Below are 26,247 nucleotides of genomic sequence, written 5' to 3' on the forward strand. Positions count from 1 at the left end.
GAAAGTACAAGCAACACTCCTCTGGCAATTTATTTGGACTAAGAGGCAAAATAATATGCTATTTTGAATAGCTTCCTCCTTAACCTGCACAAAACATTTCGGATATCAGACAGCAGCATACAGAGCAAGGAGCCCATTCATAAAACAAAACTGCAGAGGCAGCTCTGTGTATTAGGCAAAATCCACCACCCAAGACAGCAGCAGCTCTGTAGAGCAACATGTGGCTGCATCTGAAGGGTATCCTCTGCTCAGCAACCAAGTTTTCCTTTAGCACCGTCCCTTTCCCCAAAACAAAAATAATCACAACATATCACATGCCTGACCACATTACGCAAGAACGCACAACAATATTTTGGACCAAGTACCGTACTACATTTTGGAGCATTACATAGAGCCACACATGGATGTGGACAACCCTTCAAAGCTTAGCAGCTAGGTACTTTTTCATAACCTTACAAATTTTATTCTGGTATCAGAACAAAATCCCATTCAAGAAACAACCTACAACACGTAACATTATGCCTGCTACCAGCCAGAGGGCACCTGCACCTTGTTTTTGCCACCAGATCAATTTTCACAAGCCGTAGTCTTGGCAGGATGAGTCATTCTTCCGGTGTCGTGGTGAAGCAGCTGTCTTTGTAGGTGATGGAGAAGCTGCACCAGGTACTTCAGGCCCACCTTCAGCAAGGACTGGTGCAGAGGCCAGGAGAGGCACTTTCTTCCTTCCCAGGAAACCAGCTCCTTCAAACCCCATTTTCTTTTTGCTTTCTGCTTTGGTTTCATTTTCTTCTTCTGGTCCTCTTCTTTTGAGATCCAGAGAATTCTCTGGCAGGCGGTGAACCTCTGTACTGCAACACCCACCTGCATCTGTCACACCTGTGCCTCGCGCTTCAAGTGCTGTTGATTGGACTGCCTTCCTCTCAGCTGCACTGCTCTCAGCCGTTGCCTTCCTGGCCTCTGTCTGGCTTGAAATCCCATTTGTGGCAGCTGCCTTTTCTGTTGGGCTTTTGCTGGATAAGTTAAAAGCCTGGAAGTCCCGGTAACTGTGAAAGCTCTCTGTCCGCCTTGCTCTTGCCAAGAGGGGGCTTTCTCTGTATGGCCGCACAGAACCATACGTGGCAGTTTCGTGGATTGTTTCATGGTGCTGCAATTGGAGGCTTCAGAAAATACAAGAAGAGTAGATGTTAGGCTGAGAATAGCAGCCAGGTCTTCTGCACACCACTGCTCCCACCTACCACTGCAATTCCCACTACAATAGCAATACACTCATCACAGCCACCACACAAAGGCTTCCAGATCACTTCAGACTCTCAGAGGATACTTTAGTCTGCACAAATACAAACCAGAAGAAACCAAGGAGTATGTGTGTGTAGTTCAAGCCACTAAGGGCATAAATTCAGGGGCTTAGCTACAGCATTGAAGTCACCAAACCCCTTTGCTTACCTGAAAAGTAAAACCTTTGGTGTCTGCAGCCAGTGCCACCCTTGGTGACTTACCTGGAATTAGATTCTCGAAGCCGGTTTGGCTGAACAACTGAGGTGGCAGGACTGATGTTGGGTGTGGCACAGCGAGAGGTACTCAAGTCACACTGGTCAAGCAGCTTGAGCAGCTCTTCTTCTGTGGGGCCACCAACATCTGCAAGAGAGAGAGCTCTTAGAGGCCAAGTCTATTTACTGCAGTCAGACACATCTGAGGACACAAAAAAGAACCACACCACAGTCCTAGCATAACACAACTTACCTTTGTCTTCACTTTTATTAACCATGTCCATAGCTGTGGTCAGGTCCCACATCTGGATGCTGCCATTAGAATGTCCAGTGAAGAGGTAGCGGCGTGGCCGGGAGCCCATCCTGCTGGATCCTTCACATTCTCGCACAGTAAATGACGAGATGGTAGTGCAGTCAACTGCCTGGATCTCACAGATCCTACAGGAAGAGAAACCCCAAATTACCAAAGTGATTGCACCTGGCAGAGTTTTGCCAGTGAAGTCAGAACTGGTTCAATTTTCTGAGAAGGCACCAAACTTGCCATGAGAAAAAGACTTTTCCGCCAGATGAAATTCCTTCCCCTGCATGCCTGGCACACTGCTCAGCTGCAGACAATCCCTTCCCACCCCCAGTCCATCTGCACTCTTACTGCTTGTTTATTGGGCAACACCAACGTGTTTTATGTCCATTTTCTATTTGCAATGATTAGAAAGCTAAGGCTCTCACAAGAATGACAGAAACCAGCCCCCTCATATGCTAAACACTCTAGGAAACGAACCTGCAGAAACAGCAAATATAACCACACAGAATATATGCATAAAGATCCAAAGATGATATATCTAATGTTTTCTATAAAGATAACTTTTGTCATATCACAAGTGCTATTTCACTTGTCATGGCAGATCTCCATTTCTTTTTTCCCCTTTATTTCAGAAGTTTATGGGGAGTGAGGAGAAGAGAAGGACTCCCAAAACTAAGCTGCTCGTGCTCTGGGTTTGCTTTACTGGTGCTTTGCAGTGAACTTTTCACCCAAGCAGTGCCCAAATAAGTCATAGTGTTGAGGCATTAATGTTTTCATCCAGATTCAAAGTTATTAGACAAGAGATGCAAAAATGAAGCATAGAACTGAGATGCACTGTTTTTTCTGATCTCTTGTCATCTTCCTAGGCTAAGAGGAAGAAAAGCAGCTGTGGTTATTTGACAGCCATGCAGTAGAATATTATGAAGTCAAGCTTAAGAAATAATTGAATAGATGACCTAGAAAACAGTATCTCTGTTTTAAAGGTTCTAATACCTTCAAAGCCAAGTGCAAAGGAAGAGAGATACCCTGTCTACTTTTGTGAGCAGCATAATCACTGCCACCATCAATTTCAGCATTAGTTTTGAAATTTAATGGTAGCATGGTTCCATGGTTGGAAGTCACATATTCTGTAGAGGCACAGAAATGTTTCCTTTGTGAGCTCACCAGTGTTAGCCATCATGAAGTGAGTCTCTGATATCACACTACTCAAAAAGCCTTTTTTTGGCTTTAAGGTTATAACAATCGTTAAGTAACAGTTCTGTTACTAGCACACAGACAAGAGTTCAGCCAGAGCTGTCAAGCACAGTAGAAGACTATTATGTGCAACTGCATGCACTCAGCATGGAGGAGGGAGACATCACCACCTGAACAGGCGTAGTCCTGCTCCTTTCACACTTAAAAACCTCAGCATGGATGTACCTTTTCCCAGTTGAAGACAGCCTTACAAACAGCTTATTCGTAATGGGAACAACTTTTTGGATAAACACCTGTTGATCATCACGTTCACCAAAGGGTCCTAGAGGAAAAAAGGAAAGATCACATATTTGTTTCAATTCCCTCACCTTTTTCCCCAATCAGTTGTGAAGACCCAGACTTACATGAGTATGACCACTGTAGTTTTAAAGCATCAGGAGCAGAGAGCCAAAAACCATCAGTAGCTAGCAAAAGCCAAATCAGTCTTTGTTGTTCTAAGGGACACACATTCTTACATTCTTAAATTCTTGTGTGTGTTCCTAGAGGAATTACTATGTCAGCACAAACCCTACACTAGGTCTTTATAATAACAGTAAGTACTTTGTTATTTTGCAGCTCCTAGATGTCTAAAGGCTTAATCAGATTTCTTGCCATAGTACTGACCCCAGCCTGTGTTCACAGGGCATCCTATTCATCAAAGGTTCATTTGCAAGGCTCAGACCACCAAGGAATCTACCTGTCTACCCCTATTTACCAACACACATTCCTTCAGTACCTTGCTACAGCAATGTGCTAGCACCATTTGCCTCTGCAGTTGCAAGGCTTTGGTGAACTTTGTCACAACTTCAAAGTCATTTACGAATTTTTTCCATGCTTTGTTTAACCCCAGCTGAACAGTGAACTGGAATTTGCAGACCAAATGTTTGCTATGCTCATCTGCTTAATACAGTCTCTTGTGCTTTCTCTCATTCTCTAGTTAAATCAGAATTGAAATGCTACATCAGTTTGCTCAAGGAAGAGGTATAAGTATCGGTGTTCCAAAGGTTTTTTGTCCCTTCTGTCATCTGGAGTAAGTCCTTTAAGTGTACTCACTCTCTACAGCCTAAATAATAATTCCAAGTGACTATTACAGATCCTTGCCGTAGTTTCAAGGGGAAAGCAGTGTATAAGAGCTTACACCCATCGGCTTACATGTTATAGGGCTGAAGGTCTGCTAAACCATTATGAGACTAGTGAAGTTATAGGCACAGCACAACCAAGAGACATCCTACCAATGTCATTTCCAGAACAATAGCTGCCATGACTCTCCGCTTCCTCCAGGGATAAGATTTTGAATGATGCAAGAGGTGTTGAGCCTGGCTGAGTCGAAATCATGCCCCGGAACCGAGTCACAGTCCATGTCCGTACATGGTTGTTATCAGCACAAACTAGGAAGGAAAAGATGGGCACTTACAAAGGATGACAAAACATTTAGATAAACTTCTCTAATGATTATCTACATTATAGTTTTTCCAGACTGAGTGATCAAAAATTTAGTCAATGTGAGGTCACATAGCATCTCCAGACAATTTTCTAACAGCCTACAAATTCTTGCTGATGTCCTGTTTTTGACTAGTTTTGTATCTTCCCTCAGAAATTCAAGAAACTGAGACAGGTGCAATACAAAACTAAGGTCTGGTTTAGCACCAATAGCCTACAGCCCGCTTCAATCCCCTGTGTGCAGATGCTAGGACAAGGTGTCATGAGAGCAGCCTGGCAGCAGAACCCTCCTCACACAATAACCCTATTGAATTTAAATCATCAATTATCTCAGTTTTGTACATACACATGTGCCTTCTCCTGGTACTGAGGGTTTAGCAGCAACTTGCAGGGGAACAGATGACCTATGGGCTGTTTATTTGCAGTATAATTGGATACCATTTTCCTGTTCCTTTTTTTCAAATAATGGGATAGCAACAAGATGTAAATCAGTTCTCTGCCATGCCCTGGCTGCTGGATTCTGGGTTAAATAGATTTTTACAGAGGAAGGAGCCACTGCATCTTCTCTGCAAGTAAGACACCTTCCTGAGCATAAGACAGGACAAGCAGAATAGCACAACAAACACTGGGAGACTGCTGAGAAAAGAAACAGAGACAGCCCTTTGAAGTCACAGGAAGGCTTTTTCTAGGGCCCAGGAGGAGATAGTGCACATTTTGCTGCAGCCCAGAAACCTCCTGAAAGGCTTTTAAAAGAAGACTAGTCCTAAAGGACCTATGCACAACAATAAAACTTGACAGAGATACATTTGTTTACAAACCCTTTTATTTCCACAAATGGCAACCTTGGAATAAGACACAAATGAAAGAGTGAGTTGTTCTAGTATCTGGTCAAATAAAACTTGTGCCTTTCAACTGCTAAAGGCTTTGAAGAATGCTTACTTTAAGAAAGAGGATCCAAGCAAATCTAGCCTTTCCCCTGCCCTCAAATCTGTCCAACTCATTTCTATTACATGTGGGAATGATGCAAGTTACAGAGCATAGCATACAAATACTGCATTGCTCAGGAGGAGGGGAGAACCACCAATCCACATCTGTGCACACCTTACCTGACACAAGGTGTTTCTCTGAGAGCATGATCTTCGTGACAGGGCTTCGATGAACCGTGAAGGTCTGAAAGAGCTGAGGGCCAGACCCAACTGTCTCAGGGTGCTGTACAATCACCCTCACTGCTCCAGAGCTCGTGCCATAAGCAATCTCAATCCAATTGCCACTTACACCTAAAACAAGCAAGAACACAGTTGTTCCCCCAGGAATGAAAGCTTGGCTTACTGGGGGCCAGGGAAGGAGACAGTAGAAAACAGTATTTCCAAGCTTCCACAGTAAGAAAGCTATGGTTTTTAAACGCTGTTTACTCATTGTTTTCCCATAAACAGGAAGGGCATTTTGCAACTAAAATAACCCCAAGGTCTGTAGCAATTCCATACTACATGCTTCAACATTGTCTTAACAAAAGCCTTCTTTCCCATTCTCTCCTCCCTCCTGTGAAAAAAGTGAAAAAAGAAATGGCTGAAGTCAGATGATCAGATATTTTGGCACCCCTCACAGTGATATGATCTATAAGTTCCACATAATATTTATTTTTCTGCCATAGTTGGAGGCAAATGGGAAAGCAAAGCAAAACAGGAAGAACTACAGTTAAAACAGTCACTGTGGTATCGATATCATTATGCGAGTAACCACTTTCTTCCAGTCTGGGCTTTTTTGAGTTTTACTTTGCTTTGGGTTTTTGTTGTTGCTGTTGTTTCTCTTTTAATTTAAAAGATAACTGCACAATGATGACAAAAGGGTGCACAGACAGAATACCAAAGCATCATCCAGCTGCATAAGGAAATGTTTCTTACTCTATTGGTTATAAAGTTAGACACAACAACAAGGTTGTGTCTCCCCCTTACCCAGTTTGGCACAAACTATTTCAGCAAATACAATTCACAATCTAAGTGCTTCTCTTGTGCAAAAGGCTTAAAACCAACCAAGATACATTAGTCACAAGCATTAATATAGGAATACCTGTAAGTATATGTACCTATTTATACAGATGTACAGGTGTAAGGGAAAACAGCTATGCCTAGTGTTCATCATTCATTTGAAGGTGATTAAATGAAGAAAAATTCTTTGTTTATGTTAAGGACTACCTTGTGTAATCCTGCTATGAAAAAAAACCCCCACATTTCTAACATACCCTCCATGAAGAGACAGTGATAGAATACTAACTTGTTTTAGGTGTGAGGTAGACACTGAGAGCTGTTATAGCATCATTGGAAGGATCATGGTACAATTCTGTCACAAGAAGATCATTGTCTTTCATTCGAAGTGGGAACTTCTGCATGTCTGTGGGGAGGAGACATTTATTACTCTCATTAGACAGAGTTGTTCTGATGCTACTTAAATCAACTAAAGAGAATAACAAAAATGCTGCTCAGTACCACCTCCTTTTTATTCCACCCTGCTCCCATTTCTTACCTATGTAGTAGATAGACCCATTGTTACAGCCCAGCAGCAGGAAAGACCCAGCAGTATCATAGCTTGTGATAGGAACAACATCCTGAACCTAGTGCATATAGAAAAGAAAAAATAATCAAATCAAGAATTTAGGTTGCTACTTCCTCAGTTTTCAGACATTTTTGGTATATTTTGTTTAACATCACTTGAGTTTGGTACTGGACTGAAGCCGTTGTGCACACACTTGAATGTACAACGGCATTCCTGAAGCACTGCATATTCCTCTACCAAACTGGATCTGAAGTCCTGGAGCTCAGCGGACACATGCAGACAAATCAGTACAACTGCTCTGGAAGATCCTTCTCCATGTGAAGGAACAGAGCTTAGAGAGTTGCAGCTAAACCACATCTTCAAAAGTGGATTTTTTTTCCCTATATGCCAGGGAGTGTATTTCACCCTTTCTGTCCTCTCCCTTCTTCCATTTCTGACAAGTCCTTAGGAGATTTCTGGACCAAGGAACTAGATGTTACCTCTCTACACCTTCTTTTATCCCAAGTTTTGTATCCCTCTGCCAAACTGTGGAAATCTCTGCCTCTAGCAGATATATAATGAGGGCTAAAAATTCTTGTTCTGTTACAGTTTCTCACTTCCAACACACAACCACACCATGTAAACTGGAAGACAGCCCTGTCATATTTTACTTACTGGTCTACGACTCAAGGTGAAGGATTACACATGCCTTTTCTTTGCCCTCTAGGATTAAAAGGAGTGCTTATTCCTTTAAGAGGGACAGAGATCTCAAGCAAAGAAAAAGTTTAGTTTATCTTAGGTAAGATCACTTATTTCAGTAATTCTTTTTTCTTCAGCCCTGGAGAAGAAAAAGCCAAAAGCCATTTTGTCCAGAGCACTCAAACATGCACAGTATCATGGTATTTGTCCTGTACCTGTATGTTTCATTCAGTCAGTTAACTTAATGTACATTAAATACTAATTCATGGACATTTCAGCCTAAGTTCTCATTTCTCTCTGACCAGCAGCATCCCTCCAATTGCTACAGAGACTTGAAAAATCATTTGCAAAATACTTACAATGAATCAGTAGGATAAAAGCAAAACAAACCAACCACAGAAACCTCCCCACATTGCAAAGAGCTCAGACTCTAAACCAGTAGCCCTTCCCAATTAAGTATGGCTGTAAGCCCCTAAAACATATTGTAAACGTTATCTTCTTTCCTTCTGCAGCAGACAGGAACACCAGAGGTGATCCAGCAGCTGCCATCTGCCAAGATGTGAACTTTCATTAGGAAACAGAGCAACCCTGTACAATAGTCACTGGTAAAAAAGCATGGCCAGTGAGAAACCTCACTTTGCAGAGTAGGATTTTCTGTTACACTTTACTGCTTTATGTTGCCTCTTAAGCACTTAATATGCTGCTTCTTTAAGCTCTCCTCTGCTAAGAATTTCATTACTGATGTAACTAGCACCCACACCCTCCTCCTCCTCCTCCTTGTAGCATGCAACTGAAACACTGCCAGAGGAATAAGTACTAGGGAAACAACCTCAGCAGTCTGCTCAAATCTCCAAGAAGAGAAGAAGATAAAAGAACCAATCAGATGCTGAGATCAGAATCACATCTTCAGGGTGTAATACATCAGAGAACACCACATAAGGAAGAACAGATTTGCACAAACTAAGCCTCCTTAAAGCAGAACTTAGAAAGACATCAGCCTGAAAGAAGATCAAGTTCTTGCTCTGAAATGGGGAATCAGCACACTGTTCTATCAAAATTTCTCTCACCGAGAGTATGACAGCATTTCAAGTCCAGAGCTGTGGGCAGCTCATGGAAAGCAGTCAGTTAAATATCAGATATTCTCATTAGGAATTTTAAGATCAGCCCTGCCACTTTACATCTTTATGGGGTTCTTCAAGAAAAGAATGTGTTCTAAAGGGAGATGAAGATCTACAGGAAGACAGTTGTGGGTTGTTTTGGGTTTTTTACTAACAAAAGAGCCCAAGATTCAGAAAGCACCCTGAAACTTTGTTTTGGGTTTTTTTGTTGGTTTGGTTTTATGTGGGTGTTTTTTTGTTAATTTTTTGTTTGGTTGATTTTGTTTGTTTGTTTATAAAAGGAGCTATTCTCATCCTCTTGAAAAAAAAAACAGCCAAAATGTTTTATAGACATATTGGCATATAAGCCTCTCAAAGATTTTCTACTCTTCAATAAGAAATACTTTCACCAAATGAATAGTCAGTCAAACTGAGGAATTATTTAGCTGATCAGAAAAATTTCTGTGGCTCCCCCAGAAACAAAGATGATGAATGGGACATCAGTTTTTATTTCTTATGACTTGCTCCTTTAGAAAATATTATTAAACACCAGTTTGCCACATAGCATTAAGTTGTCTCTTAACAGAAGATTTTGCAAGGCATCAGTAAAACTTTAAATAACGTTTTGTTTAATTCAAGGCCATGCTAACATGTCTGTGTCTGCTGCAGAAGCAGTGCTATCCCACACCTATTACCTGTGTTATTTGTTACTAGTACTGTCACATAAGAGTCAAATCAGAACTTAGTCAGCAAACAGTGCAGCAACCTCAGGTCAGTTCTGCCTCTTGAGATTTGCAAGGCATTTTTGGGATTGCTATTGCATCCAGGTTTTGTGCCACAAAGGTGTACATCTGGCTGTGTTATTTGAATGCTTGACTGTTTCTCAGACTCATACAGACTCCAGGGATCTCTCTATTTAATGTGCATTCTGACAACAGGAATCAAATCAGTGCAGCCAGAAGCATTGACACACAAGACAGGCATCTTTAAAATATAATCATGTGCTCTTCTGCTGAAGAAGAGTCTCCCATTTTAAAGCAGCTTTGGAGACCTCCAGATACCAGATTCCCTTCTTGTTTTCTTCTTCTTTCAGATGGTCCAGAAATTGCTGTCATACATTCCCCACAATTTTATTTCCTATGATCCTAGTGAAGTTTTACAGAGTTAGTAATCCATAACGAAGTTTAAATATATTGGCACTTGACATTTATTACCCCAAATCACACCATATCCTTTGATTTAAAAGCCTAAAAAGCTTGGTTGGTAGTAGCACCAAACAAGTCAACATTCTGTTCACAGGCACAACACCCAGGTGATAAACTCCATAACACAAGTCAGGGCTGAAAACACTATGATGAGCATTTTCCATATACTTTTAGATTATTTTATTCTCTTTTTACTAGAAAGCTTTTTTTACCAGCTTGTAAAAAGTGATGTGGAAAATTGAACAGACCTGCCAATGCTGAGTCACAGCGTTCCATACTCCCACTTTCCCTGTGTGGCTTGTAGCCACCAGCTGGTTGCCAATGAAGAAGAGAGCATCTACAGGGACTCCAAGACTGAACACTCCTACAAAAAATGAAGATGTTGTGAACCTCATCTAAAGTAAAGATAAAAACACAGTAACAATGGAATCTCTCCATTATTATCACAACACATTTATTAGAGTAGCAAGCAAAGTAGCTGGGTTTGCAGTGTGCTAGGTGAGGCACCATGCATGCGGCAAACTGGGTTCCATTAAATGGCAGCATGATGTCTTCTCTGCTAATACCATTATTATTTGGAAAGGAGAAAGGAGGCGAGAGAAGCTAGAAGAGCCCTTATGAAATATACAAACCTTTTTCTACAGCCATTGAGTTCTCAAATGGCTTTAAAATTAAAAAAAAAAAAAAATCATATTACATCAAGCAGGAGTTTTTGTTGCTGTTTTGTAGTTTGTTGTTTTTTCCTTCCTATGACTATGAAGTGTCATTTAAGAAACAGTAATTCCAAGGGTTTTACAACTTTGTACCATACTAGTTTGCAACTACCTGTTAAAGTATTAGAAGTTCTTGATCCCCTTTTTTTTAAGTCCAGTCAAGCAAAAATATTTTGAAAATGTATTTGAGGAACTAAATATGGCTACAAGGCTTCAGCCTTATTCTTGGGAAAATATTGAACAATTTAGATGTGACCCTACTTGAATACATTCTAATTTCTCTTCTAGCAGAAATGCTTGGACCCAGAAAAATAAGCAGCCTGCAAAAGCCTACTTCTTTCTTTCTATCTCCAGATCTTTTAGTTTGGTTGCAGTCCATAAGCAGAGAGTACAGGCTAACAGGCTATTGAAACTTGAAACTATAGAGGGAAGCAGTTTCATATTCAACTATTCATATTCATTTCACATACTATTCAAATTTGGAAAATAAAACTTACCAGCAAATGCTGACCTTCCAAGTAAAGGAAATGTGTCATCAACAACATTTCACTCAATAAAAATCAAAACAGTGCAGAGCCTGACAGGCATCAGTGGCTGTGGTTATAGTTGACCTTAACATCTGGGGCCTTCCACAAAATTGATCGTTTCTTTAGAGCTTCCAAGTCTCACCAAAGATCCAACATGAATAACTTTAACTGAACTGTAAACTTGGATAGCAAACTACATTTTGTACTACTTATTCTTCATGTATTTAAAAGTTACAGCAAACTCAAAAGGTCTGAGGTAATTTCCAAGTTTGGCAGCAAACTGGCCCTGCAATTAACTTGGTTTGTAAATAATTCTAGGCTATGTTTTTCTGCCTGGTAAGTACAAAAGTACTGGGGATACATTACAACACCAAAGTGTCAAGCTTCGCTCACAAGTTTCTTATTCCATCTTGCTCACTCTACATATTTATATTACTTCTCACTAGTATACCTTAACTGCAGCAGATAGATGTTGTCAAAACAAGAGTATCCAGTAGCTGGAAAATTCCTCAACATTGTTTTGGACAAATTCAAATGAATAGTGTCATTCCCACACAAGAATCAGCCCTCTGTAAGACCCAAGAAGGAATCTCAGGAAATTGTTTTAATTATGGTGCTAAACCATTTTCCAGGGCAAAGCACAATCATTCAATGCAGATAAGATTCAGCAGTACAGGCCCATGAAAAAGGCAGTAATAAAAAAATCCACAGAAACTACTAGAATTGATTACTCCAGAGAAGGATGAGGTTCAAGGAAATCAAGGAAGACAGCTTGAATGGTCTGGAGGAATTTGAAGTGTCAGTCCTGCTTAGGCTCAACAATCTTGAGACTTGTCCACAGGGGAGACAACACTATATGTAATGACAGGCTCTTGTCCTAAGGGTCCCTCTCAGTAAAATACTGCTTACAGCAGCAACCCAGCAGCAGTGTCTTGTGTAAGTAATATTGAAAGGGAAGAAAGCGCTCTGGGAGAGCTCTATCACAAAGATGCCAGCCCACACAATTTGCTGGGGATGGTGTCGCCAGGCTCCAGCAACTGTTTGGAACAAGTAGTTTCTTTCACAAGATGACAGCAGTGTACTGTATCTCTAACACAAAGCAGCACTGCAAGCATTTGTCTCTACAAGGAAACAAAACAGCTACATTCAAGTTATAACTACTAAACGCAAGCACTTTCTTAAACCAATCAACATGACCTACTATCCAAAGAACAGCAGTACATTTTGGTCAATGTCACTCTGACTGGGAATTTCATCCTGTAGGCACATTCTCTCTGCTTCGCCCCTCCTCCTGCCCCGAGTGGCAATTACTCTGTTTCACACTGTCACTTCGGTGCAGTACAGCCTGTTTAGCAAAAGTCCTTGCTTCAGTTTTGTTGCCATTTTCAGTCATAGTCTAAGCTATCAGAACTTTATGATACTGGCATATTTTAGAGTTTTGATTTGAAAATAAAGTCTACAATGGTTTTTTGTGTTTCTTTGCACTTGCTATAAAAAAATCCAAGATGCTGCTTCTTGTATCTTACTGCAAATCCCAAGGTAACACAAGCAGCTAACTGAAAGCAGAAAATGCAGGAGGAATGTAATGGCACAGTGCTTAAAGCAATGCCTGTAACAGGAGTACAGCTGTCACACCAACTCTTCCCTGTCCTTAAGATTCAGTCAACAGGAGCATAAGAGAAGAAAAGGCTACTCAGGTACGATAATTACTCACTGTGTTTAATGCAGAGAATTTCATATTCAACTGTTAAACACACCTTTTGTTTTTCTTTAATACAGTGGAATCTCCTTTTCCATTTTGCTAACCATGATTATATATAAGAACTCTAGGAGTCACAAGTAAAAAAGCTCATACAAGACCTTTGCCTTTCCCCATCTTCAAATATGACTTAGTGTTTCCACATATTCATGCAGGGAAAAAAAAAGCAACACCCATTAACATGGCTAAAAATTGCCTGAGGATCTGTCAAGTAAGCTCTTCTTTAAAGGCGCATGAGTCAAAACTTGAATTTGGCCACTTTGCCTTTAATTTATGGCCACTATAATTCTCAAGGCTTCAACTATGGAGATACATCTAATAACAAATTAGCTCAGCATTAAGTTTCAGAGAAAAGTGCTCACATAACCAGACTGCTGTCACACTTTGTTAGCAGTATCCACTGCCAGAGGAAATAGACATTACTGGCATAGCAGTGGTTATTCAAACACCAGGGATTAGGACAGAGGAAGTTCCAAATACCGTTCTCGTCAGTGCCTCCCAAATTTGCCCTATATTTGAACGGCAATGACTCAGACAAGCCATCAGAACAGTACCAGGGTATATTTACTTCTGGAAATGTCTTCTTGCTGTTTCTAAAGCTTACAATTTTGTGTCCTTCAGTGTCAAGGTGTGTAAGCAGTAATTCCTGTATGCTAAAAGGAATAGTGTGGGCTTTTTTTCCTACTCTGACACCCAAGTTATAAACCCAAGAAATTTTCATCTTCCAAATTCCGTTTATGAACCACATTTGACAGAGAACTGAAGTATTTTCATCATCTCCATGTAAAAATGTGACTTTAGTAACACAAAGAAAAGGAAAGAGCAGAATCTCTTTGTATCTGTAGATTTCCACCTCCAAAGTTTAATTCCTCTGTATTATGGCCTAGATTCAAATGGAAGTCTAAGGAAAATTTTAACTCTTAATTTGAATTTTTACACAAAAACCTCAAACTGAACAGTAAGTATTGGTTACTATCTCTTCAGTAAACAGAGTTCTCTTTTATACTCCATCTCTTTGATTTTGAGACAGGATTCCTGGTGCAGAACTGAAGAAAGTTAATATACTCCAACAGTTTGCTGTACTATAGCTTGTTTGGTCAATCTGTGGAAGTAAATACTGAACACAAGGTGTCAGACTTCTTTCTAGTTACACACACAGAAGAAGAAACAAAACAGGTCATTATAGTTACCAATTTCACTGCCACTACCACCATCTTGAATGCTCCACAAGATAATGCTACTCTCTGAGGCAACTGCAACCATCTTGTCCTTGTCTCCATGAGGTCCTCCAACCACCTTGGCATTGAGAGCCACTCGCTCAATGGTCCAGTCCAGATAAGGACTTGTGAACACCTGCTGCCACCCAGATGACTCCTTGATTCTGGAAGGGCAAAGGGGAGAATGGGGAGCAGATGTCAGAGGTTCAGGAACAGACAGCCCAGTCTAATCCTGAACCAGTGTGGATGATTCAGTCTTACACTCTAAGCCACAAAGCTTCAAATTCTAGTTAAGAACTACAGTCTACAAGAGCTGCACTTTTTCCCATTTTGAAGTCTGATATTGCATATTATTTCAGTGCTCTGCAGCTACTGGAATCCTGTGCTGGGCTTTTTCTTCACATAAGCACATCTGATATAGAAGTTACATGATGAACTCAAAAGTCTGGGTTAGACAAACGCTAGATAATGAGGTTCAGCATAAGATTTTAGAAGAAAACTCATTAATCTCCTTATATATCATGCAAGAAACCCAATCATGCTTTAGCACAAAGCTCTGCTCTCCAGCCACAATTTCTGTTTATGGTATACTGTAAGCAGATAATACTAAATTGAGTGTAAATTTTATTTTTAGAGGATCATTTCCCTGTGCATTTTAAAGACTTACATGGTGTCAGCACTATTTATCTGACAACTTCAGGCAATAATTTAGATAATTTGCAATGGAGCTAAAGCAGACTAGATCTCCGCAGTCAAATGATATAAATATTAAAATTAAAAGCAGAAAGATATGTGTACTTTTCAGCATTTTTGCCATTATTTCACTTCAGCATTGCATCCTGCTTGGAGCTGAAGCACCCCAGATCACTGTGCTCTAACCATTCAACATGCAGAAGTTGTAGTGAAGAGATTGAAGAGCACAACTGCAATAGCAAGACTTTGTCTTGGTTGCATTCATTCTCACAAACTTTATGATCAAATTTTAAAAACTTTTGTCATACTTTAAAAGAAAAAAAAAATCTTTAAGATGCACTGTGCTTTGCTGCAGAAGAATGGAGGAGAGAAAATTCCACCATTGTATTCCTAGAGCCCGTTCAGGTTTTGAAAGCAAAAAAAAAAAAAAAAAAAAATACAAGACTGCTACCTTGAGTTTCTGTGAAGAAAAGCAGCACTTTAAATTGGCATGTTGACCTGCACCCTCTCTCAGCAACCATTCAAGTCTGACATGGTTCATCAAAAGCATCAATAATGGCATAATCTCAATGGCAACAAGACTTGTTAAGTAGTTTGCCAAGCAGGAAAGAGGCAGAATTTTTCACTTAAAGTGAGCTAGCAGCCAAGGAAAACAGTCAGAGGTAAAATCCTAAGAAGGGGACAATTAGCACAAAACCAGTTGCAAATCATTTCCTCTTTCTCTGTCAGACCATATGAAACATAATCGAAAACAAAAACCACATTTAATAAAAATTAAAGCCAAAAAAATTGCAGTGGTGAATGCTAGTTAGATGTGATTTAAGTTACAAAGTTTAAGCAACTGAGTTAGTATTCTAGAGAGTGAATAAGGCAGCAAACTACAGCTTTAGCTTGGCAGTAAGCAGAAAGAAACAGTTCACACTACACTCTTCTCCCTTCTGTTTTTGAACCACAGTATGACAGCCCAGTTAGACTGGTATGGGCAACAGCCTTGCTAAAACTTTCCATTACTTTCCATCGAAAAGACAGCCACCAATTAATTCAAGACTACGAGATGTGACCTAAAACCAGCTTCTGTAATATGGAGGTATTGCTTGTGTTCACCTGATCTTAAAAAATAGCCAGTCTGTTTTCAAAACATTCAAGATATTTTTCAGCCATCCAAGTGAAGCAGCAAGTGTTTTAACAGTTTTGTTCAGCTAAAAACCGTGACACTTAAGGCAAGGCAGCAAAATTATGCAGCAAAAATTCATTAACTGTTTCAAGTTCCTTGATACTGTAACTTCACAGACTGTTTCCAAACCCACAGCAGGAAAAACTTTGAAGGGAATTTTCATTTAAAAGCCTGCTTTAAAACAGGCTTTTGAAACAGTTTTACTGGAGTCAATTTGCAACTTTTTCAACCAAGAACTCACATCAAGGCAGAAAAATCTGACAGATAGATAGATAGATAGATAGAAATCTGCAATTTCTATCAAGCAGTTTATTTTCACCAAAAAAAGCAAAAACTCCTGTTTAAAGAATCAGACTGAAGGCATTTAACTACTGCTATTTCAGAGTAAACTTTTTGCTTTGCTCTTAGCCAAAGATTATATTTTTTTTAGATTCCTGTAACCCGACAAAGAACACTACTCATACCTGTAGCAAACAGCAAAATGGGCATAGGCAGCTACTATCCAATTGTGGTGGCCAGCTACTATTAAGACTTTCCGTGGGTCCACAGGAAATCCTAAAAACAACAAAGCTGAAGTCAGGCAAGTGACAAGCATTAGACAGGCAGAGACATCTGTAACAGGACAGAGCTCTCTGCTAGGATGTACAACGGAAACTTTCATAATTAAGTTTTTCAAGAAATATTTTCAGCAATATTCTAGTTAGCAGTATTGTTCCTCACAGCCTTGATATGCTAAAGAACTAATGCCTGAAGACTGCACCGTCTACCTCATTTCCCCCAGGACTGCCTGCTTCCAAACCTACAGCAGCTCACTAAGAAGAATCAGCAACTCATATCCTTATTTTATGTTACATACATTAACATAGTCAAGATTTTCCTAACACTGCTACAATTTACAGGATTGCAACAGAAATATGACATTTCTAACAGCATCATTTTGCTTGCAAAGTCAAAAGCTGGAAAACAACAGAATTAAGGTCTATCTCACTAACAATTTTTCCGTGAAGACTACCTTTACTCTGAAAACTTGACTCTTGCAGGGTAAGTGAGGCATCAGGAGCAAGAAAGAGGTGGAAGAACAGGAAGCAGGCCCTGAACAAAGACCAAAGAGACAGTGGCTCTCTGGTTTTATTATGGCTTTAGTACAGTGTAAAGCATTTGTCTAAGGGGCTGTGCTAAGACTGCATGAAGAACTTTGATTTGCCTTTCTCTCAAGCCTCACATCTGGATTGTGCAACAGTGAGCCTTCAATACTGCATAGGGAGTAGTGTTTAAGTATTCAGCAATTTTAACCATGCAAACACAGAACAGCAGATTTAAACCAGATACAGGCACACAGTTCTTATTTCCCAGAGACAATCATCTTTGCAATTTGATTTGGTTTTAAAACTGACACTCCTCACCTAGTCTGACTGTACCTTCCCCTGTACCAGCAAGTGTAGGCTGGACACCACCACCATGCATCTCACTCTCAGTCTGACCCGTTCTGATGTCAGTCGGTGGCCCAGTAGTATTATTTATTTTACGGCTGGGAATGCCTATTTAAAAAAAAAAAAAAAAAGTTTTGTCTCCCTCCTTAAACTTTAGCAATAGAATAGATTTTAGTTCACTTTCAAAATATAGGATTAATACCTGTGCATTTTGATCAAAAGTTTAAATTTATCTGCTGTAAGAAACAGGCAATACTGTAAAACTGAAACAAAAAGTGCTTTTGCTCTGTATGTTGACATTCACAATTCAAGGAATTATCTTCAAAAAACTTGTTGATAATTGGCTAGACATCCTTTAGACTTCACGTCAACACATGTACTGTGTTCATCTCTACAGAGAACTAAAAAAGTCAAACAGGTACTCATATTGGTAAGGAAAGCTCATTAGGGGTGATTTGTCACCTAGGCAATAGGACACCCAAGGTAACTACATTCAGAAAGAAGAAAGCACCTCATGCTGATGACATTAAACTGAAAGGCTCCTGGAGAACCTCTGCTCTAGTCTACAACCAAACACAGCCTGCTTAGTACTAATATGCCACACCCCCTGCCCAGTACTCTAAACATGCTGTTTGTTATGGCACAGAGATGCAAGTCTTGGGTTTTAACCACAATAATGTTCAGTTCAACCATTTGTCCTTAGCTTTCCATAGGAAGGCTTTCTCAGGACAGTCTGACAGCCAGGGTAACCACCCCAGCCAATCATCCCCACAAACCAAAGCAGCAAGTGACTGCATGCAACATCAGATCATGAACACAAGAATACCTGGAGGAGGTAGGTAGCCATGAAAAAGGACACTGCCACAAGATGAGCGCTCCAGTTCTTCACATAGTAGCAATCTTCTCACTAAGGAGGAAACCCAGATATGACCACAGCTTTCACTTCCTTGAAAACATTACATTATCTCAAATATCCTTCCTTTTTTGAAAACTTAAAAACAAAACCCTTTGCCCTTCAGGGTCATAACTGTTCAGGATTTGTCAGTAGACCATTACTACAATAATAAATATGAGCTCACATTAAGAAAAAAAAAATTTACCTAAAGGAGTGATTCCATAGAATTCAGCTTCATGTCTGAGAACATTAATACTTACTCCCCTACAGAAATAGAAAAAAACAAACCAAAAGCAACAAGAACAAAGTGAGTCAATATCTTGAATATAAAGGCTTGCATATAACTGGATATTACACAATCTAAATACCAAGCTACCTAACAGTTTACAGAATTACCACAAAATGCATTTAACATGTTGATGTTTGAGATTTCAAGGTGATCTTAATTTAACTTTCATTAAAATAAAGATACAGAAATAATAAAGAAATACACTGCAAGAAGAGGTCTAAATTATAAGAATCTACTAGCAAAATAGAATGTCGCCATTTCTGCCTCCACCATGACATACATGTATTCTAGACATGGCCCCACATCTAGGAGGGAGCTCAGCCATATACCAGGCACCCAACCAGATAAGCAAAATGTAATATTTCTCATTTGAAAAAATTTCTAACGCTTCTGATTGAATTAACTTTCATTTGAAATAATTAGAACTTCTTACCGTAAGTCTAACTCCTTTGTGCGAAGAAAATTTAAAATGGGTGCAAATGCTGCTGGATCTCGATCAATAAATATCTACAAAGAAAAATTTCTGTACTTGAGTACTATTATGGAGCAACCATCAACTAAAGTGCTATTTTATGCTGAATGTGGGAAGGAGGAGTTGAAGATGAGGTAGCAAGCAGACAAACGAAACCCAAAGTTTTTGAGCCTCTTCTTTGTTCTCGTTATTCTACTATCCACTAATTTAACATTCCTAAAGGACATATATACAAACACAATTGCAAATAGATGGCACTTAATAAGTCTGTTCTTTAGGTTCTCATCTCCACAAAGGAAAATGGATGCTTCCACTTTCTAGCATATGTTCAATATGCAGTAACTGTAATAAGATCTCAGGAGAGGTTTAGACGTTTTAAAATTCAATTACCATCAAAACTACCTCTACACTTTTAGCAAAGTGCTTGTGTGCCTCACTATCACTCAACAACATTACTGTAACTGTAGTTTCCCATTTAAGAATATCATACCCACAGACTGGAATGACCATTTTGCTACATGTTTTTGCCAAAAACAAAATAAAAGCTACATTTCCACGTTGGATTACTCAACTACATACGTAATGCCTATCTAATGAAAATTACAACTCCCTACAATACAGCAGTTAGCATTTTCTCTGCTTAAGAAAAGCGGAGTTGCTGTTTCTGCATTACCTGCACAATGCAGAATAAGAACAGAAATACGTACATTATTCCAGTTACACTTAGCTTGAAACACAGATGAGAACCCAGAAAGCCAGAGATGTCACTAATTTTGATGGAAGTTTAGCCTGACTCAGGCAGTGTAATTCCATTAGCACCCACAGTGAAAATGCTTTAGGAGAGAACCTAACCAAAAGCATAACATTGAATTAACGAGTTACAGCACATTCATTACTCACAGCACCAGTTTCATCCTTTAGTGTTGAAATTCTTCCACTCAGCAAACTGAAAAACAGGAAATCTTCGTTAGATGTCCCCCAGAAATGCACTGACACAAGCACAGTATAGCAACACTCTGGTTACTTAGCTCTAGTTGGTGACATTTTGGTAACACAGTGTATCTGAGCAAAGAAAACAGCCAGAATGCTGGAGGAGTGAAACATCTCTCCTGAACAAAGGACAAGTGTATGCACACCTAAGGAAAGGCTGAGAGCTGCATCATAAGGACCTTCAGATTCACAAAGAAAATAGACACAAGGCCTAGCCTGAAAGGATGAAGAAGTTTTCCAAGGCACTTAGAGGGCTGTATAGTTTGTTAAAATCTGATTAAATTGCTAAAAGCTGCTGAAGCAAAAAGGAAGAGGAGACAACCCAATCTGCAAGGATTTACTGGACAAAAATGGGATTAATTATTTTGACACAATTTTACTTCAAAGTTTTCTTCCATCAGATCAAAATACTTTTTCTCCAGACCCATATAAAACACAATGCCAAAATCTCATTTTACAAGTAAGATGGACACCAACATCAACAGCTTTCATTTGATTCTGGATGACAATTATATGAGATTTTCCAGTATTGGATAACTTTCAGGACAACCTCCTTAGACAGCACATTTCGTGTTGAGAGACTGGGGAATACCATGAGACTTCCTTCTTATGCCTTTCCTTGCATGCCTCAAAAAAGGTGACATTTCCCTGGCATTTCATTTATCTGAACATTTCATTAATATAGGAACAGGAAATGCTGCATATGTCAGCTGCCAGGCTTTTATTGGGAAAGAAGTTTAGAATATAAAAATTAAACTTAAGGAAGCAAAATTGCCAGCATTTAGGTTTTCCTTTGTGGGTTTAGGATTAACTGAGGTGATAGAGGTACAGCAGCTGCAGAACAAAATACAAACCTAAGCAGCACAACCTGCAGAAGTAGTAAAGGCAGTGACATAAAAGGAAGATGTTCAATAATTCAGCACTTCCTGTATCACAAGTTAAAACCCTCAAAACTTTGAGTTAACTCAGAGTAGAGCAATAACTCAAAAAAACCCCTAACCAAACAAAACCAAAAATGTTACAGGCAGTGCTAATGCATATGGCCAGCAAGATCACGAGTGGTAATAGAGTCACAGCCACTGGCTTGTCCCTTTCCTGCAGAATTTGAAGTTATTTCCACAATACTCCATCTAAAAAGTGACAACTCCTCAGCACGTATAAGCTGCCACGGCTACATTCAAGCAAGAAGATGCCTCTTGAATAACAGCTTATTTCAAATGAATCTGTCCCATTGCTTGAGAAGGGGGGGAAAAAATTAAGGATACTAATAAAGATACTATTTACAACATAAATTAAGAACTGAGAACATAAATATTATTTTAATGACTGTTAATTTATCTTTGTTAAATGTGATGATATATTACAAATACCTGGAAAAAAATGAGTCTGGAATCCACATCAGTGTTTGTCTTGACGTGCTGAACCTATGAAAACAAAGTTACAAGTTCAGAAACAGCTATAAAGTTGGAAAGAAGCCTGCTTTATCTAACATACTTTGATTTGTCCTGCAAAGCTAATATCAAACAAGTCTGGGGAGTTTGAGATCTTTTAACATCTGCACAAAGTCAGAAGTTGCAGACTCTTTGCATAGATCGTCCTTCAGCATGAAGCAGGACGGTCTGGAGACCACAAAAGTATCATTTTTTTATCTGTTTGTAACACACTGTCCCAAACATCCTGTATTTCCTGGTTCTCCCACTTCAACATTCATGCTTGCAAAAATAAAAAAGGCCCACAAAAACCAAACACTGCTCCACACACAAAATCCAAACACTAAAATATAAATTTATCAACAGTGTGCAATATTTGTCAGTAACTGCACACTACTCTGCTGCTCTTACTCAGGACTGAAAGGGTGCTACATTAGGCACTGCAAGAGACTACAGTGAGCTTCAAGTTAATATTTCATAGGAACTTGAATTATTTGCCATTTTGCTATTTGGGCTCCTCTTGGGGAGGCAGAGGGGCAATAACAATAACAGTTAAAAGAAAAAAATCATTGACTCGAATCATATTGTGAAATAATACAAATTATAATATTACTGATGATGCCAGACAGTACTTTACATAATAAATAACTATGGATTATTTTATACTACTTCTGGTTTTGATTTAACATGAAGGAAGACAACTTAACTAGCAGCTTGGACAATGAGCTCATGCTCTGCATCACTCTCTGTACATATCCTCTTACTAGTGCCATGACTAAGAAACCTCTGGTGACCTCTTCATTAGTGGAAAACAAAAAAAGAATATGCAAAAGTAAAATTCCATTACACTCTCCATCTAGTACAGGATCACAAAATATTTTTGAAATAAAACTACTTAGTCATAATTTACCTAATTTTCACTATTAGTATTGTCCAGTTTTGAAGGGGAGAAAAACGTAAACAAACCCCATTACTTTATGTCCCCTAGGAGGCAGAAACACAAAGGCTTTATGGAACTACCACCCTGCATGAAATGTGGATTGTGCATCTGCTCACTGCAAACATCACAATGGCAAATCTGTTCTGAACAGAAAACCTACAGTACCAGTGTTCTAAGCACAAGCATGCACAAAGCCTTTTCTGGAAAAAAAACCCAAAAAACCACTTCTCTAGCACTTCTAAGTAGTTTTGCTCAGCTTTTCTTATCAGTAATACAGGTGACTACCTCTGTCTACATTAAGAGTAAGGGATGATTCATTTGACTACATTATGACATGTGAAAACAATGAATTACATTAATTTTGTCCAGAATTAATCCAGACACTGCTTGTAACTATGGTGATTGATGCAGCATCACCACCATCTTCTTTCAATTTTATCAGCCTATTTAGACAGCACCAGGATTTCCTGTCTATAATTTAGCACTGTGGTACCAGTTTAGTAAGCAATAGCTCACACTAACATATACTTTAGAACTTTTAATACACAGACATTAATCTATGTAAACAACCAGAGTCCTCCTTTCCAGGATGCAGAAAGCAGCTTAGCCGGCAGTATTTACATGCATAGGTGTATCTGCAGCTCCATACAGCAGTCAGACAGGCATTGTATAAGGAAAACTAGGCAAACCCAGTGCAATATCCTCAAAACACTCCTAAGCCAGCTTTCAGTTATTTTAAAGCAAATATAATCAACTGGAAACAGACATGTCAAGTGTCAGTTATAAAACAAACATTTTAATAGTCTGTTGTCCTTGTGGAGTTACCTTGTAACCAGAGGGAGATACAGAGCCAAAAGAATTCACCCAATTTGTTACAGTAATTTCTATGAACATTAACTTGCAAGAGACTTCTGTTCACAGTAAAGGAATCCTCAGAAGTTGTGACCAGGAAGTGACGGAGCAGCCACACACAACAGAGAAGCCCTGATCATCCCAGGGAGCAGTGGGAACCTAGTGTCTGAACATGGAAAAGTTGGGGTGTCTGTGGTACATGCTCCAAAGTATAACTGGTGTCAGAAACAGAGGGGAGTGCTCATTTCCTCTTCTCATACAGTTCTACAAACAAAACTAAGAGTTTCAGGTTTCTAGTGAGTGTAATGAAGACTAAGGAAGAGGAGGAAATGTGTACAGAACCTCACTCTTGCCCATTTGCTGTGCACATCATCCACTCCACTATCAGCTGAAAGTCACCTGCCTTTCCAAGCTGAAAAACATGGCTCAGGTATAGTTTTCAAAAGACATGGGCACTACAAGGGAAGCTGAGCTTGCAAAAGACCAAAACTTCTTACTCAGAAGCACCACAGTAGAGGGTTTCTCTACTAAACGGGAAATATCCATGCACACGTTTCCTACTCCTTACATCCAAATGTTGACTAGAATCTAGACCATCAGCTAGAAATTAATTACATGCACTTCTTAGGTTGCCTCATTCTTCCTACTTCTCTGTGTAGGCAAGCCCTCTGAGGATGTGTATTTTTTTCCTGATGTGTGTCCTGTACATAATTCTCAGTTCTCTGCAGAGACATTTAATAAGGAAGATGAAACTAAGAAATTGAAGCAGCTTTTAGATTCCACAGGTAATAAAACCTTAGAAGATTAATTGCCCTGTAATTTCAAAGACAGAGTCTGCTGAAGAACTTATTCTGCATTAACACAAAATATGGTCCAAGCCTACATCCAAGTTACCCTGAAAGCAACATTATAGGGGAGTTTTGCCTGTGCAAGTTACAAGCAGTTTCTCTGGGTTGAACCAGGTTCTTAATGTCTTATTAAAACACAGGGATTCTGCATCAATTTCTATGGCACTCTAAGAAAGGCAGCAGCACAGTTTAGTTATCAGATCAAGTTCATGTTCTGAGTAATGCAAGAAAATTCTTAAAATAGCTGTAGTAGTTCCTACTACTTATATCTGGCTCCACGCTGTACACACTACTTGGGAAAACACATTACCTCAGTTTCCACTAGCTACGGTAATCCGAATGATTTCACGCCTGAGCATTTTGACAGGAATGTTTGCACTGTTTATCACGCAGATTCTGACCACAGCTGTCCCACAATTCTCTGCCTCAGCCTGCCAAAATGTCTACATCTGCCAGCTTCCACACTTCCAGCGTACATTGGAAAACAATGCAACTCTTTAATCTCATGGATACCAGTATCATATCAGCGATTTTAATATCTTAGTCTCTGAGGCAGCTAGACAGACTGCTCACCAGAAGCCTATGGATGTGATGGCAAAGCAAAGCTTCTATCCCTGAAGAAGCAGTATTCGCGGAGTCTCTAACGTGTATGTAGAGCAGTACGTATCTAGGCTGCCGTGGCACTGCGGGCAGAGACCACGCGGAGCTGCCAACACACCCCGTGTCCATCCCCCGGTACCCCCGGCCCCTGCAAAGTGCTGGGCGAAGGCTCATCCCGGCCGTCCCGGCGGCAGCACCAGAGCGCAGAGCCCACGGAACCCCGCCGGGCAGTCCCAGCCGGGCCGGCACCGCCGCCCTCCCGGGCCGGGCAGCGCCTCCGCCGTGCGGGCCCCGGCAGGGCCCCCTGGGCGCTGCCCCTCGCTCCGCTGCCCGCCGGAATGCGCCGGCCGCCACCGCCGGCCCCGGGCCCGCCCGCTCACCTGGTGCCGCCCACGTTGAGCTGGATGATCTCCCCGCTCCCGGCGCCAGCGAAGCCGCCGCCGTTCCCCGCCATCTTCCCCGCCGCCTGCTCCAACCGGCGCCCGCCGCCGCCTCCCGCCGGGACCTCGCGGTCGAGGGAAGCAGCGGCGGAGCCAGGCGAAGGCGGCGGGGAAGGAGGCGGCGGGGGGTCGGCCAGCGGCGGCCGGGGCAGGGTCGGCGCCCGGCCGGGCTGCGGCCCCGCGGGCTCCCGGCGCTCAGGCCCGGCCAGGGACGGTACACGCCATGGCAGCGCGGCAGCACCGGCAGGAGGAGCGGGGCCGGCGCGGGCCAAAAGGCCGCAGAGCGCTGGCGGAACGCGGCCCCTGCAGGAGGCGGGGCCGGCCCGGCTGCGGCGGGAGGAGCCCGCAGCGCCCCGCGGGCAGCGACGCGCCCGGAAGGGGCCGGCGGGAGCACACCCGCCCCGGGAGCGGCGTCACGCCTCGGGGAGGGGAGCCGCGGCACCGGGATTCTCGTCTTGTGTGGTTTTAAAGGAACGGGGAGCCGCCCGTGCCGCCATCAGGCCCCAGCGACCCCCGCCTAAAATAAAGAGAAGGGCAACGGAGCTAGTGAAGGGTCTGGAAGTGCAAGTCCTGCGAGGAGCGGCTGAGGGTGTTCAGCCTGGAGAAAAGGAGGTTCAGGGGTCACCTTATCGCTCTCTACAACTCCCTGAAAAGATGCTGTAGTCAGTCTCTTCTCCCAGGCAACCAGTGTCAGGAAAAGAGGACACAGCCTCAGGCTGCACCGGGGGAGGTTTAGGTTGGACCTTAGGATGAATTCCTTCACAGAAAGGGTGATCAGACTTTGGAATAGACTGCTCAGGAAGGTGGTGGAGGAAAGACTGGATGTGGCACTTGGTGCCATGCTTTATATGACGGGGGATGTTTAGTCGTAAGTTGGGCTTCAGAGGTCGTGAAAGCCATGACTAGAGTGAGGGCTCATTCGGCCTTGCATGCCCCCACCCACAGGCACCCCAGGCTTAGAAGTTCAGGCCCCCTAGTAAATGCCAA

At 41.1% G+C, this 26,247-nt stretch overlaps 1 protein-coding gene across 2 annotated transcripts; it reads right to left on the reverse strand.

Annotated features, from left to right (window-relative positions):
• Positions 1-5: 5 nt before the first annotated feature.
• Positions 6-25,579, reverse strand: KCTD3 (potassium channel tetramerization domain containing 3). 2 transcript variants are annotated; one of them, XM_082300930.1, is made up of 18 exons: positions 25,201-25,579; positions 21,521-21,574; positions 20,061-20,106; positions 19,122-19,195; positions 18,605-18,663; positions 18,331-18,411; positions 17,478-17,612; positions 16,539-16,629; positions 14,181-14,371; positions 10,240-10,355; positions 6,982-7,069; positions 6,733-6,849; positions 5,568-5,738; positions 4,254-4,409; positions 3,208-3,304; positions 1,741-1,925; positions 1,497-1,635; positions 6-1,157 (listed from the first exon to the last, which is right to left on the reverse strand). In XM_082300930.1, the coding sequence occupies exons 1-18, from the start codon at positions 25,272-25,274 to the stop codon at positions 575-577; spliced, it is 2,457 nt and encodes an 818-aa protein (XP_082157056.1). In that variant the 5' UTR covers positions 25,275-25,579; the 3' UTR covers positions 6-574. The 2 variants fall into 2 exon arrangements, with proteins under 2 accessions (XP_082157056.1, XP_082157057.1); XM_082300931.1 differs by lacking the exon at positions 17,478-17,612.
• Between the last annotated feature and the right edge of the window lie 668 nt (positions 25,580-26,247).

Source organism: Coloeus monedula (assembly GCF_965178545.1).
Source record: "Coloeus monedula genome assembly, chromosome: 2".
Lineage (NCBI taxonomy): Eukaryota > Metazoa > Chordata > Aves > Passeriformes > Corvidae > Coloeus > Coloeus monedula.